General features: G+C 27.4%; 1 protein-coding gene across 5 annotated transcripts in view; it reads left to right on the top strand.

Moving 5' to 3' along the window:
• Nucleotides 1-16,881, top strand: part of tmod (tropomodulin) — a 301,961-nt gene that overhangs the window by 228,467 nt on the left and 56,613 nt on the right. The window contains exon 1 of one of the 5 annotated variants that reach the window (XM_065515197.1): nt 3,934-3,954. The exons of the other annotated variants lie outside the window; for them this stretch is intronic. Within the exon in view, the coding sequence (XP_065371269.1) occupies nt 3,949-3,954 (6 nt within the window). The 5' untranslated portion in view covers nt 3,934-3,948. Of the gene's footprint in view, nt 1-3,933; nt 3,955-16,881 lie in introns of those variants that run through there. 5 annotated transcript variants of the gene reach the window in all.

Genomic DNA, 16,881 nt, shown 5'->3' with positions numbered 1-16,881 from the left:
TTGTGTGTCCTGGAATGAATCAAATTATTTTTTTTTTTATATTGCTTTTGTTATATAATATAAAAAATAATAATTTTTTTATGTTGGTTAAATGATAGACTGCATTTGATACTATTTAGCAGGCCTTTGTTATCTTCTAAATAAGTACCGCTTTGTTTTTAAGTCCCAGTTGGAAACTTATGTATTTATATTACAGAATAATATCGAGCACAATATATGACCAAATTCTTTGTTTCTGTTAGTTAAACAATAAATAAGAAAATCATATGAAGCAATTTTCAAAAATATATCTTTTAGAATCCAAAAATACTGGATTTTGAATTTGAAAATTTAAACAAATTTTTTTGCTTCCTAGAAGAAATTTTCTTATGGAACTTATAAAACTTTTACATTTTATTAAAGGTACTTGTATCTCAACAATGTCAGCTTTAAAATAGAAAACGCCAATTTTAGGGCCTTCCGAATTTAACCTATTGTTTATTAGAAAGTTAAGTGATTTTAATTTAACGTGATTTTTTCAATTGTATCGGGTGTAGAGACCTCAACTGGACATCCAGAACATTTGGCATCTTCCATGTTTGTACGGTCACAATGAAATTCAGTAAACCACTTTTTTACCTCTGAAATTGATGGTGCAGAGTTCCCATACTATTTATCAAGCTTAGCCTTTATTTGAGTGATTTTTTTTCCAACAAAAAATGTTTAATAAACAGGCCAAATTGCGCAGCTTGTGAAAATTTTGACAGAAGTTAAGTGACAGATGCCTGTTGACAGGAGCAGTGTTGCCCGAAATTATTTACCCAGCCTCGTATGCACAATATTTCCTGCTGGGATGTTTTAAAAGCACCTCTGCCCAGTTTAAATATAAGTAATTTATACTACGCAATTATTTACAAATAAAAAAATAACAATAATTGTTTGGTATATTACCCAAAATACTAAAAATATATCATCTCATTTTTAAGACACTATAACTCCTCCATAAAAGTCGTTATTTAGGCTAGAAACCCCACTTTAACCACCACCCCCACATCATCCTCCTCAACAAAATCAAGTTGTTCTAAATTTAACATTTTTTGGTAATAAAAGTTTTTATACATCAGGTATTTTTATGACGCTGTTGTTTTCGTTTGTTTCCTTTCTTCCTAAACTGTTTTTTCGGTTAGGAGGACCTTTCTGTATAATATTTGTACTTAAACACCTTGTTTTTTTACAATTCATTTTATTTTTGTTAAAGTAATTGTTTTGGTATGTGAAGGCATTGGTTAAAGTAGATTGCTCCTTTGTTTTTTTTTTTGTGCACTAATAGGCTTGAATTTGTCTTAAACGTTCTACATTAAATCTTAGTGCTGGAAGAAGAATGAGTTTGTGTGCCTGTGTGTTATTGTACTTGCACTTGAAATTTTCAGATTGTTTAAATTTTTTGTAATTTTTATTTTTCTAAACAATGTGTGAGAGTATTTTTATTATATTGTATGTCTGCCCTAGTTGTCATATTGAGTCTTAGTTGGGCAATAAACGTTTTATTTGTTCGCGTAAGTACAAGTATTTTAAAGTCGTAGGTGTTTATATCCATCCACCATCATAGTGGGGAGGATATTATGCGTTTGTGTTGATGTTTGTAACGTCCAAAAAGTACACCGATATCGACTTAGAACTGGTAAAAATCGGTCCATTATACAATTATATATATATATACCTGCCCCTATAAAATTGTCCTCCCGAACTTCAACTTTATCGGCAATAAATGTTTGATTTATACAGATATCCTCACAAAATTTTCCACCAATTGGTATCCATATTGAATTTAACACAAATTAATTTCATATAGAATTAAATGGAGATCGATCCATAATTGATCATAGCTCCACAGAGCCACTTCCGAAAATTACTCACGAAAATAAATTACTGATATTTTAAAGGAATACCGTTTTTGTTCCTTTACTCAGAGTAGGGTATTATATGGCCGGTCTTACCTTTATTTACTTGTTTTTTACTGGTAATTTTCAGTAATGTTTTTTAATTAATTTTAATAAATCTCTTAAACTGCTCATAATTTAACTTAGTAATGTGTTTTCTTTCTTTTGTTCAAGTACATTTTGTTTTGTTTATGCAGTTATTTTTACAACATAAAAAGTAAATTTAATTGATATAAAATTTAAATTTTAAGGTTAACATTTCTATATATTTAAGAAAAATTTAAATTTATTTGCAATTGTACTTATTTCTTTGTATTAAAAGCGAATAATATTAAAGTTTTATAACCTTTAAGTAATTTTCTTTATAATTGTTGTTTAAATTTGTATTTTTATAAAGAATTTACTAAGTTTAATTATTTTCTTGATACTGGAAAGTGCCATTTAAAATTAACGGATTTTCTGTTACTTAACAGTTATGTTAGGATCACAAAGTTTCTTTTGTAATTAGCATGATTGTATTTTGAAACTTGGCAGCACTTTTTTGTTAGTACGCTTTATAATTAGATACATACATTTAATGGTTACTTATTAATCCCAAATGATTACTTTAGTTTTAGAATTATGATAATTTATAATTGATCTTGTCACCACAATCAAATATTTGGTTAATCAAGATTATTGTACTCGTTATTGATTATTTGTCAAGAACTTCAAGCATATTTAGTAATTGAATCAACAATTTTCGTCATTGGTTGAATTTTAATAAATAAAACAATTGAAAATGCGATTTTCGTAATTGAAGTCGAATTTTATTTTTTTCTGTGAAAACTCCTCACAAGCGAAATTTTATTTATATAGTTTTGTAGTGGCATCACACCTTTTATTTGTAATATTCCAAAACTTGGACAATTTTGTTTACAGGTTTCTTGTTGTTAATCTCATTTCGATGCAATTAGAAATAAATTAAATTTTTAGAAAATTGCAATGCAATTAAATATGATAATAATTAACAATATGATGGTATGTTATTAAACAAAATTTATTTATCTAGTGCTCCGAAAAACTTCACTTTATTTCAATAATATTTACCTTGAAAATATGTTGTGTACATAATTCTCAGTATCTTAATTATTTCGAAGAATTTTTTGAACGCTACAAACCCAGGAAAACCAATAAACCTTTAAATAATATACATATACATGTATGTACAATTAAAAAAAAATCCCAAAAGGACTTGCTAACTTGAAAAAGGATTATTAACTACCTAAACACATTTAATGTGTGCAAATCCTTAAAATATTCCCAACAACACTGTTGAAAACAGGTATAAAATTACATATTTTAAAATTTCTCTTATAAAAGTGGTTAATAATTTAACTACAATAAACAATAATATAAATTTAATTATATTTAAGTGATAATATATAATACATATGTATTTATTTAAAAAGAACAGATTTTTAATATCCATTTACAAAATTGTAACTATTTTATTCCATGTCTATACTGTTGTATTAAAATGCAACCCTGTGTTTATTGTCCAAACAAAAAGAAATAACAGCAACCCTGTTGTACGCAAACTCTAAATTTTTTGACAGTTTGTTTTTGAGCTCGGTTTGAGAAGGTTGTTTTTGTAGACTGTGTTTTTCCGCATTACTCATATTATTAAACGAGTGCATTTATAATACAAAAATATATTTATAAATTAATGAATTAGAATTTAAATAAACAATAGAATAGTATATAAAATCGAATAACTGTTCTTGGAGTAAACTATAAAAAGACAACAGCAAAGCAAAACATTTGTGTAAAAAAAGTTGTCAAAAGAGTGCGTGAATAAAAACAAAAATATCGACGACGCCCAAAAAGAACTACAAAATTGTTAATATTTCCAACATTTATAGTGCAATATAGATTTATTTAATAACATATTAAATTAAGTAAAGTTTATTTAAACAAAAGGATATCTCAACCAAAAAACCTTCGATTTTATTAAAGTTGACGGAGAAAAAGAACACAAATCAGAATAATGGAGGTTAGTGCTGTCATAATTTATTAACACCTCAATATATATTTTGCTTTGTGATTAAAATGCTATTTATAATAGTGTAATTGTGTTTTTTGTTATCAATTATTGATTTTCAATTGAAGTTTTCTTATGTTTTTATAAACATTCATATTTTTTCGTCTTTTTATTGAAGGCGACACAATGTCCCACAAAATAAATAAAAGAAAATTGATGTAGAAAAAAAGTAGAATGTTGTTGGGATTACGTCAGTTTTCTTTATTATGTTTTGTATTTTCTCTGTTTCTTTGTTGCTATCTCTTTCGCACTCATGTTGTGCTGATATGAAGTTTTTTGGAGTATAAATACAAACATAATAGGGTTGTTGTTGCATGTTTTTTTTTTGTTTGTTATACCGGGTGATTAAATTACTGATTGTGAAATAAATTTGGTAGGGAATATTATAAGCTTTTAATGTTGTTTAATTAAAATGGCATAAATTATTTTTATAATGGTTATTTATCATTGTAAACTTGTAATTTATAAAATAAGAGAGACAAACATGTTGAAAAACAGTATGTTCTCAGAACTGCTGAAAATGTTTCAGAACATAAAAGAATAATTTCTTAGATAATATGGCTTGGAAAAGGTTTAATGAAGTTACTGTCGAGCTAGATTCTCTCATATGGATACATAACATCGTTTAAAATGGATCTGTATCCTATTCTAGTCATAGTATATTTTATGTTCAGAATTGCGCACATACCTTGCTCTGAAAATCAGCCCCACACCATAACATTGCCACCCCAAAAGCTTGACTTACGTATTTAAGTATCTGGATTCCAGTTACTTTACCTTCGGCCATTTTACAATTGTTCTTCCATTACTGCCTCTGAAATTACATTTGGATTTATCTGAAAAGAGCTCAGTATTCCATTGATGCATTGACTAGTTTAAGGCCCTAATTTTGTAAATCACGTCACAAAGTGATATTTATATGGAAAGCAAAAACAAAATTTCAAAAATTTTAAAAATTTGTTTTTGTGATATCAACCAAGACCTCATTTGCCCTGTGGCTTACAGATCGAGAACTAGTTTCCAATTTTAGATTATTGATAACCTCTTGGGAATTAATTATTGGGAATGTTTCGAAGGATAGATATGTAATTTCTTTAAATAAAGAAGACTAGATCAGTAAAATGCAATTAATCAAAGCAGAATATTAAGGAACATCCAAACAGTATGCACAAAATATCCATTCATATTTGAGCTGCATGTGATATTTTCTACTGTAAGTGGTGATTTGCACCATGACTTTTAAGACGTCGTTTTTTATTAATTCCCTTTTGATTTTTTGAGTTTTTGGATAAGAGGGGTGGAAACAACTTCAAAAGAGAATTAAGAATTAAGTCATGGTGTAAATCGGCACTAAGCAAAACATTAATACATCACTTCATATTTTTGTGGTTCCTGTCTGAATCACACACATATTCTGAAAATCCATTTTTGAAATCAAAATAAATTGTATGTATTCGTTAATGAATTAATTCATAGGCATAATTTCTTTATGCTTCAAATGTACTGAATTAATTCCTTTGAGAATTCATTCCTTATTGAATCATTCAAATGTTCTTGAATTCAAATCAACTACAAAATAAAGAATTGAATGATTAAATTTTTATAGAATTTTGTAAAAGATTAAAAGGAAAAAACAGCCAAACTTAATGAAGAAAAAATATTTTAATTAAAAAAATTAATTTTTCAAAGTTCCAATGAATTCTGTTATGAATTAGTTAAACGATGAATGAATTATATTTAAATAAAAGCCTTTGAATTAAACTAAAGATTTAGATATTGGGAATGGATTTTAATTTCGAATTAAGATTTAAGTGAACTAAAATCTAATTGAATGAATTAATTAGAAGCTCTGCTCAAAAGTAATTATGTATATAAAATGTGTGTAAAAGTTTTAATAAACAAAATAATTTTACTCAAATATTTAGCTGCTAGTTGCTCTCTGCTTTTCCTTTTTCATTTTAATAACATTTACATGTCATGTTAACATATTCTCAGCAATTGTTATTTTCACATTAACAGTTATTGAATTTCATCTTTTAACATTAAAGTTTAAAACAGAAAATAAATAGTTGAATGATTTGATTTGAATTGTTTTAATAAATTTGTCTTTAGTAAAAACTAAACTTTTATGAATTGATTGTTTATTGTTTGTTATTATGTCACTAATGTGAGTGCGGTTTTTTAATTAATTCCATTATGTTCCTCATTCCCCTAACATACTTTCTTTGTTAATAAATTATTTTTAGTTTATCTTGCGGTTTTGTTGCTACACACATGTTTCTAATGTTATTGATATTCGAATGTTGGGGATTAAATAAATTAAAATTCAGATTATTATACAAATATTACAAAATTTTAAAAATTTACTAATAATAACAGTTAATTAAATAAAGTTGAGTTTTGTTTGCCCTCGTTGCTGTTTTAGTTTAATCAATGAATCATTAAGTCATTCAATTGACTTCCGATTTGTTAAATTTTTCATAAAGTTTTTGTTTGTTTGTATTACTATAATTTTATTGGATATTTTTGACTTTTTGTTATCTCTACTTATTGTATGTTTAATGTATAATGATGATGCCATTTTTATTTACTACATTGATTAATTTTATCATTAACATTTATTTGCTGTTTATATTGTTACTGTTTTTTCCCCCAGCGAGAGTGCAATATTGTACAATTTATGATGATGTTGCTCAATAAATACGAATAAATACATAGAAAAACCTTAATAGATTGTGTTCTTTATCTCAAAAACATTAGCAAATATTTGATTGTCATTGTATGTTGGGAAAATAATTCTAAATAAAGAAATATTTAAATTGTATTTATAGTCCCTCACACTATTAACTGTTGTAAATGTAGATAAAACTTGTTTGTATTCGAAATTTATTATGGAAATTCATTATAAATTATTTAACAAATATTTTCAAAGCCTAATTTTTCTAATATTGCAAAAATTTTAATTTTATTTTGAACATTTTCGATATTTTTTCATTTTACATTATTTCATATTTGCCTATCGCTTTTATTGTAAATTAAGTTATACAACATAATCAAAAAAACCAACTTTGTGATTTAACTTTACGGAAATTATTTAAATTTTTTTCATGTAACAAAAAAGCTATAGAAAAACACACATTAAATAGAAAAAACTCAAGTCATTGTACGACATTTAGACCAGCACATAGTACCACGTTTAAGTTGAAATTAGTTTTTCATTTTACTTCCATTCCATAACCTTTTATGTGGATAAATTAACCCCTCCACTATTTGAAAAGAAACAGCAGAAAATACCAGAAATTTATTGTAAAACACTTGACGTTTTTTTTTATTTTAATTTCCTTACTATTTTTATACCCCTTACATGTTTGTGATTTTTAACAATTTGTAAAATGTCACTAAAACTTTTACCATTTTTAATTTAGTAGTAGTGGCGCATACGAAAAAAAACTGTTTAAAAATTCAACAAGTCTATGTAATTTTTCCATTTTTCTTTCTTGGCAATTATGTGTATCGTCAACTAAATTGCAAAATAACGTAACATCACTTTTGATAAGTTTAAAGGAGAAGCAAAAAATGATATAAAATGAAAACTTCTACTATTGACACAAAATTTTGAAACCTGAATTACAAGTAACTAGAAATATATGTATGTATTTTAAATGAATAAAATATTTTTTTTTTGTTATTTTGAATTCTTGTTTTCTAATGCCAGAATAAAATTTTTATGAAAAATTAAAAAAAATTAAAATTTTAATAAAATTAAGTTTTTTATCTATATATATAAAAATGGATGTTTGTATGTGTGTATGTATGTATGTATGTATGTTCCGAATGAACTCAAAAACGGCTGGACCGATTTTGATGAAATTTTCAGGGAATCTTCAGAATAGTCTAGCGGGTAACACTGTAAGGTTAGATTTTTGATTTTCGGTCTGTGGGCGGAGGGGCGTGGCATTATCAAATTTTTACATTATACCGCTAATGCCATCTATATATATAAAAAACGGCTCCACCGATTTTGATGAAATTTTCAGGGAATCTTCAGAATATCCCAGCGGGTAACACTGTATAGTCAGATTTTTGATATTCGGTCTGTGGGCGAGGGGTGTGTAAAAATCTAATTTTTACATTATACCGCTAATGCCCTATATTTCATAAAAATGGATGTGTGTATATATGTTCCGTATGGACTCAAAAATGGCTGGACCTATTTTGATGATATTTTCACGGTGTCTTCAGAAAAGCCTATTAGGTAACAGTGTAAAGTCAGATTTTAATTTTCTGTCTGTAATAAACAATTTGGTTTGCTTATAGGGTCATGAATAAGATATTTCCATACTGAATTTTTGAATTCATTAGAACCAGCCGAAATGCGACTACATGTATTAACATTGAAGGTTGATTCACCGACACTGTATATTAAAATCGAGATCGATATGCAATATAAAACAGATGTTTTCTAAAGGCCAGCAACGCGGACCGGGTTCAGCTAGTTTTAAATAAAAGCAGTTATAGATATTTTAATATTATTATACCCTTCACCATGAGTGGCAAGGGTATAAATAAGTTTATCATTCAGTTTGTAATTTCTAAATTTTTCATTTGCGACCCCACAAAGTTTTTTGGATCGTTATAGATAGCGAAGTCGATATAGCCATGTCCGTCTGTCCGTCTGTATGTTGAAATCAACTTTCCGTAGCCCCCAAATAAATTATACATCAATATATCGAGAATTCTTCCGGCTCGGTTGCTATTTAAAATCGACGAAATCGGCCCACAAATGGCTGAGATATAAGGTAAAAACCGGAACAACCCCGATTATTGCCCTATATCTGGATTAGTAAGTCATTAATATATACAATATGGATATCAAATGATAGATATTTCAAAGTCCATTGCAACGATGGCTATAGTAAGTTGAACCTACAATGGGTCAAAATCATGAGAAAAAATTTTTAATCCGAATTTTTTTTTCATCAAAAAAATTTTTTTTTCATAAATTCTTTTTACAAAATTTTCAAAAAAATAATTTGAAAAAATAACTTTTTAAAAAAAAATTAAAAAAATTTTTAAGAAAAAAATTAATCTATATAATTTAAAATGAAATGGTACATGTATGTAATGTCATCACGTGAGAACGGCTGGAGCGATTTTTTTTATTCGATTCGAAATTTTCAGGAGATGGTTTGTTGAGTCCAGTCAACTGTAATAAAAAAGTCCCTAAAGTATGCAGTACAAATTTAGATATTTTATTTGCAAATAAATAAGAACAGGCAGGGTTGGAGAAACTTGACGAATTAATATTAGTAAATACTACCGGGCGAAGCCGGGGAGGTCAACTAGTTTTGTATAAATTTTAAGTATAATTTAGTGAAGGGTATATAAGATTCGACACATCCAAATATAGCTCTATTACCCCCTGTCTATACCTGATAAATTTGTATCATGATAAACGTCAAAATGGTTGTCAAGATACAAAATTATCAGGTATAGTCCCCATTTATTTGTATTATTGCTTCGTTATGACAAAATTGTTAGTGCTTTTGCTCAGACAACTTTGTCTTGATAACAAACGTCATTAATTGTTATGATAAATATTTGTCAAGTATAGACAGGGGGTTACTTGTTATTTATTTCATACTAAAAAAGTTATTTCATTAAATTTTCAATAAGGTAAAATATTATTTATTAATGAATTACCCAAAACGTTTACGTTATTTTGTTTAAGAAAATCGTGAACTTGATGATACGTTCTTTTTAATTTTGGTTATAACTGGGTTATTTTTGATAATAAAAGTTAAAAATTTTGTACAAATTTACAATATGATGTAGTGTATCGTTATCAATAATAAAATCAATTTTGAATTTTTTGATGATACGTTGTTTTGCATTTTCGGTGACGGTATGTAGTTGGACGAACTACATTGTTCCATTTAATTACTCTTACCATTGCTGGGGTGGTGTTTGTTTTTATACATATTTTACTCTTATTCCTATTATTTTTTTTGGTCTTTTACTTCTTTAGCCTTTACTTAGTTGTCATTAAGTGGATAAAATTGTTCCATTGACTTAAACATTCAGCTAAGTAAAGTGTATATTTAATGCTCTCTGGGGTTGGCGTTGGAAAAATAATTTCTATAGTTAAAATTAATTGTGTGTTAAGTGGCATCGAAGGCATTTCTATATCTAATGCTTTGAAATTCTTTAGTGTATCAGTGCAAAATATTTTCCTTTAATTTTTCATGTTTTTTCCTTATATTTTGCACAGATTAAACATTGATCTATTAAGTTGTATGTTTAAGGTTTTATATTCTTCTTCATGTTTTTTTGTTTTTTTTTTTTTTAATGTTGAGGTCAAATGGAATTAAGGGAATAATTGTGAAATGTTGTAACATTAATTGAATAAACTTGGGAAATTTGTTAATGTTGTGCCAAGAAAGTTGTGCAAGGACAATGGAGCTTAAAAAAATGTAAATTGTAGAGGATGGAAAGAAAATGTAATAAATATAAAGTTTAACAGAATGAGGCCATCAGTTTTAAAAATTGTTAATGGATTTGTTGATTCTTACAATTTTGTAATCAAATCAAGTTAAAAATTGAATTTTCTACAGAAATTTTGTTTAATTATCTTGTTTTTTTATAGATTCATTCTTTTCAGATATTGAAAATAAACATTAATATCTTAACCTAAACGTTATTATTGCCTCCGCAATATCCAACAAAAGTATTCATCAATAATAGTATCTTTGCTAATTTGAAATATCAAAGTTATTAAAAGTCTAATTTATATATGGGAGATTTCATGTCAAGACATCTAATTTTTGAAATCGATGTCTTCCGATGAAATTTGCACCAAGGTTAGTCCTATTGGATAGTAATTCAGACACAATTTTTCAACAAGATTGGTAGAGAACTCTCTGAGTTAGAGGTGGTAAAAATTTGCTATTTTGACTAAACAAGTGTTTTTTCTCATCCACGTAACTTTTTACCTATTGTTCTTAGCAAAATTTGTCCCAAATAGATTAGGTACCTATTTCTTCAATCTTTCGAGAAAAAATTTTTTTTTTTTAAAAAAAGTTGAAATTTTTTTCCGAAATCAACCACTTTTTTGAAATTTTTTTCAAAGCTTAGATATTTTCCTCAAAGACCTTTTTTCACACTTAGTTAGTTGAGAGTGAGATATCTATCAAAATAAATATTTTGTAACTCAAGACATACAATTTTTGACTTTTTTTTTTGCAAAATCTAACTTTTTTTCAAAATAGTCCATTTTTTTATTTTTTTTTGTTCAAAAGAAAGCTTAGGTTTTTTCCTTGAAGACCCTTTTGGTCGCTTAGTATGATGCGAGTGGTATATCTATCAAAATTAATATTTTATAACTCAAGACATACAATTTTTGACTTTTTTTTTGCAAAATCTTATTTTTCAAAATTGACCATTTTTGTTAGTTTATTTTTGCTTAAAAGAAAGCTTAGGTCCATTCCTTTAAGAGGTTTTTGATCGATTAGTGGGATTTAAGGACTGAGATCGAAAAAATCTTAAACCACGTTTTTCATTAAAACTTTTAACCCAAGTATTATTTATATTTCAAAATAAAAATAATTAAAAATAAAAATAATTTTTAAGTAAAAATATAAAAAAAATGATGAATGGTATAAAAAAGTTTTACAAATTTCATTACTTGAAAACATTTCTTTACAATTTCTGACAAAAAAATATTTACAAAAATATTATTTATTTATGCACGAATATGGTATGAAATAAATAAAATTTTCTTTCTTTTTATTCATTTTGAAATGCATTGCTAGCTAGCTTTGCTGATGATAAATATATTTCAACGTACGTTATTAATAATTAAGTGTTCTCAGCAGGTTTATTTTGTTTTTGTCGCTAATTATATTTGGTTGTTTTCGTGTTTGAATTTAATTTAAATCAATTTAAAGCATTTGTTGGCACATTCATCTATCTATCTATATATCTAATTGTTGTCTTGGTCTGTCATTCAGCACAAGTTGAATGTTGATCATTAACGAAAAATTTCATAATGTTAATTAAGCAAATGATTTTGAACTTGACAGTGGTCCAATGAAATAATTTTTGTTTCTTTTTTGTTGCAAAGGAAGAAACTAAAGTGTAACAAAAAGAAAAAAATAAAACATTTTCCATTTTAAAATACAAAGTACTTTTGTATTTAATTTGTTGCTTTTATTTTAATACTCCTCCTTCTTTGTTAATTTGTTAATTACATGAAGCCAAATTGTGAAAAACCAAAATATTACCATAAGAAATTTTGTGACATTTTCTTTTTTTTTTTTCATTTTAGTATGACTAACCTGTCATAAAGATTTAATGCAATATAATTTTCTGCTTGTTGTTTTTGCAACTAAAAATTTTCTTTTTTTTGTTCCCCATGTGTTAAAAACAACATAATCCTCTTAACTTGTTTTAAATTTGTTTGTTGTTTTGTAGTCTTTTGAATGAAAGTGGTTGTCATGTTATGATTTTTTTTACAGTTTTTTAACGTGTCTCTTTAGTTTCGCTTTACATTTTTTATATAAAATATGAAAATTCCCATGAAATGTTTGCATTATTTATGTATATCTTGTTTCCTTGCACATTTAAATGTGATAATTAAAAGTATACTTTTAACTACATTACTAACAAATAAGAATTGCTAGTATAAAATTATAGCAATAATTGAATTTAAGACACTAAGGAAAAAATGCCAAACTGATTTGATTCTTTAATATATTTTAATAAATAAGTACTCAACTAATTCGATTCTCTTGTTCTCTTTGAAAGTATTGCCATCGGATTCATAAGAAATTACTCGATTTTCTCATAATAATCTACTATGAGCAAAGACTCCAGAGAGAATGAACCACTTAAAGAATCAAACGTCTCCTTTTTTGCTTTCCTTTATAACCGCTTCCTTCATGGTATAATTTTGAGTCCGCATTTTGTGTCCACAATTTATCATATGTTTTCTATCGGAGTGAAATCTAGCGGATTTATTAATAGAATATTTATCACAGATAGTATTTTGCTATAAGCCAGCATTAAAATTGTTTATTATTTTGGTTTCTATATTTTCGCAAATATTGACTTTAGCCATTACTAACCAGCAAAAACTTACATTGCAAAGTTATGAGTTAAAATGTTATTTTATATTTTTTATTAAAAAAAAACAAAAACGTTAATTTAAATTAATAAAGAAATGACAGATAGAAGTGAAAAAACATGTCGAGCTAAAAATAGTCAGCTGGCTTATTAACGTCACCTGTAGTAAATTCGTCTTGTTAACAAGTTTTTGCTGGGTAACCGTTAAAAATTCTTAAACGTTACATTGTTTTCTTACATGTGGGCAATTTGATGTCATCTTAGGTGACATTTTTACGTCTATAGAGGACCTAAAAAGGACCTAACTCGTGTTTTTATACCCTACACCACCATAGTGGGGAGGGTATTATGCGTTTGTGCAGATGTTTGTAACGCCCAAAAATATTAGTCTAACACCCACCTTAAAGTATACCGATCGACTTAGAATCACTTTCTGAGTCGATTAAGCGATGTCCGTCCGTCCGTCCGTCTGGTTGGCTGGCTGGCTGTCCATGTAAACCTTGTGCGCAGAGTACAGGTCGCAATTTTGAAGATATTTCGATCAAATTTGGTACATATTATTTTTTCGGCTCAAGGACCCCGAAATTGGACTTTATCGGTCATAAATGTTTAATTTATATATGTACAAAATTCCGCTCCAAATAAGTTTTATATACACAAAATTCATGTCACCAAATTTTGTTACGATCGGTCCATAATTAGTCATAGCTCCCATATAGACCCGCTTCCGAAAATCGCTTTAACGTGCATAAATCGCTTAAAAATTTTGGTAAACACACAAAATTCAACATAGTTAACTTTAATATAGACATAAATCACACGACCTAATTTCATGGTAATCGGTCCATAATTGGTCATAGCCCCCATATAACCCCACTTCCGAAAATCACTCAAAAATATAAATTATTGAAATTTTAAAAGAAAAATTTGTTTTGCTCTTTTACTTAGTGTAGGGTATTATATGGTCGGGCTTGACCGACCATACTTTCTTACTTGTTTTATGATTTTTTTGGGTAATTATGATCGGACGATTTATAGAAATAAACGAAAATCTGGACTTGCAAAATAAACACGAGTTAGGGCCTTTTTATATTAAGCCATCGATCTGAAAAACAAGTAAGAGAGCTATATTCGGCTGTGCCGAATCATATATACCCTTCACCAAATTATACTTCAAAATACAAAATTTAAATATTTTTATGTAAAGAAAAAAAAGTTAAAGTTGTTTTTTTCATTTTTTGTTAAATTTTTGAATTGTTATTTTAAATTTTAAAAAAAAAATTTTTTGTTTTTTAATATTTTTTTGTGAAAAAAAAATTCGGATTAAAAAATATGTTTTCCGATTTTGACCCATTGTAGGTCCAACTTACTATGGTCTTATATACATCGTTGCAAAGGTCTTTGAATTATCTATCATTAGATCCAGATATAGGTCAAAAATCGAGGTTGTCCTGGTTTTTCCTCATATCTCAGCCATTTGTGGACCGATTTTGCTGATTTTAAATAGCAAACTTCTCGAAAGCATGTCTGACAGAATTATTGCAGATTTGGATCCCGAAGATATCTGGGGTCTTCAGAAAATTGATTTCAACAGACAGACAGACGGACATGGCTTGATCGACTCCGCTATCTATAAGGATCCAGAATATGTATATATACTTTTACAAACGGAATGACATACTTATATATACCAAGGGTATAAATAATAAGGTCTTTCGAAACATTGTTGTCCAAAATATCGAGCGAAAAAAGGGGCAAAATATCGAGCGAAATTGAGGCACATGTAGAAATATGCGAAAATTTGCATACTAAACCGAATATCTTTCCTTTACAATCCATCATATTTAAATAAAAACAATCTTTGGATGAATTTATAATAAAAAAAAAATAATATCGTACGTGACAGATTTTTCTCTTATAGTAAAACAATAAGGGTCCTCATGTAAACGCTTAAAAGCCTCGCAAACTGTGCAATGTGTGCATTTTTACACTCTCGCAAATGAACTGTCAAAAAATGTATGGAAATTCATTTGCACAACTCCGATAAGTTTGCGCGACAATTTCAACTCGCAAACTTGAATTTATTGTGCAATTGATGAATCAGCTGCTTTTGTTTACTTTTATTTATGAAAAATAAAAATCAAATAAAATATAAATATTTTGTGCATGTGAAAATTGTGTATCTTTGGAACATAATGATTGGATTGAATGGCATTGTGTATAGAAATATTAATCAACAGCTAGAACATAGACAAATTCTTCCAAACTATGTATACCATCATTTGTTCCAAAGGTTTAACTTTCATTCAACATTTCTAGAATTTAAATTTAAACAATTCGAAAAACTTTTTTTTAAAGATTTTGTTGAATTTATTTTTATTTCACATTTTTAACAAATAAAGAGAAATCTAATGTGTAAACTTGCCCAAAATTGAAAAGGTGGTTTGCACTTAACCTTTCGTTAGTCGCAATCATTTTCAATCGAAACAAGTCGCAATGTATCAAATTGATATCAACACAGAGAAAACAGATTCGTGATAACAACCGAATTTGTTGCCAATTGAATGATTCAATTGTACACATAGAATTTTTCAGTTCTAACAACAGAAAGTCAGTTGATAAAGAAGAATTTCAGTTGAGGAAACCAAACTTTAGTTAGCCCTTACAAAATATTGTAGTTACAATTGTAAAATTCGGTCACTTAGATAGAATCATTCGATTGGCAACAAATTCGGTTGCTATCACGAATCTGTTTTCTCTGTGAATAAGACAAAGGCGAGTTTGAAAAAAATCTCTTCACTTTTTATTTCTAAAACATAAAAACAATATTAAATTCAAAGTATTTAAAAGAATGATAAAAGTAAAATTGCAGTAAAAATATATTTTTATCAAAATATAGCTTAAAACTTAGGGAATGTTTAAAAAAAATTTACAATAAAAAAATTTTGCTGTATCAACTTGATGAGTTGCGAGTAACGGAGGGTTAATAGTGAACTCCGCTATTATAAACATTTAAGATTCCACAAATTGTGTTTATATTTTCCCACTAAAATAATAATTTTGTTTTGGTTTACATTTCTTTTTTCTTTAAATAATAATATTTTTGCTTAAATTCATGCTCTGTTAACTTATTTAAACATTAATTTTGAATACAATGTTATTTAGAGATTAAAAATTAAATGGTAGGAAATGTTTCTCAGCTACACTTGGACATTATCTTTTAGCTTTTCTTCGCATTTCTCTGTTGCTATATACAAAATGATTCCCTTTGTATTTTGACAAACATTCTTGCCGTATTTAAAAATATAATCTGACCATAATAAGTCGTAACAACGACAACAAAAAAACTCATGTTTATCTTCTTAGTTTAATCTTTATTTCATAATTATTTAAGGTATTTTATTTCTCACAAATTGTTAACAAATCTCTTTATTTCTTTTTTTTCAACACAATAATATTTATTTACCTTTTTAAGGGCAAAAATAAACTTATTTTTTTTTTGTGAGTCTTTCGAATTTTTTCCCATCATTTCTTTTGCTTCCTTCCTGCCTGTCTTGATGATTGGGTCTACAATTATATTTACATTAGAACAATTTCTTTTCGTTATTCTTTACTTTCTTTTTTTATACCCACCATGAAAAAAGATTGGGGGGTATATTGATTTTGTCATTCCGTTTGCAACACATTAAAATATTTGTGGCAGACCCACATTACTCTATGTATTCTGGATCCTCAAAAGATTCTAAGACGATGTAA

This window comes from Calliphora vicina, chromosome 1 (genome assembly GCF_958450345.1).
Source record: "Calliphora vicina chromosome 1, idCalVici1.1, whole genome shotgun sequence".
NCBI lineage: Eukaryota > Metazoa > Arthropoda > Insecta > Diptera > Calliphoridae > Calliphora > Calliphora vicina.
This window is presented reverse-complemented; position numbering and strand designations above follow the sequence as displayed.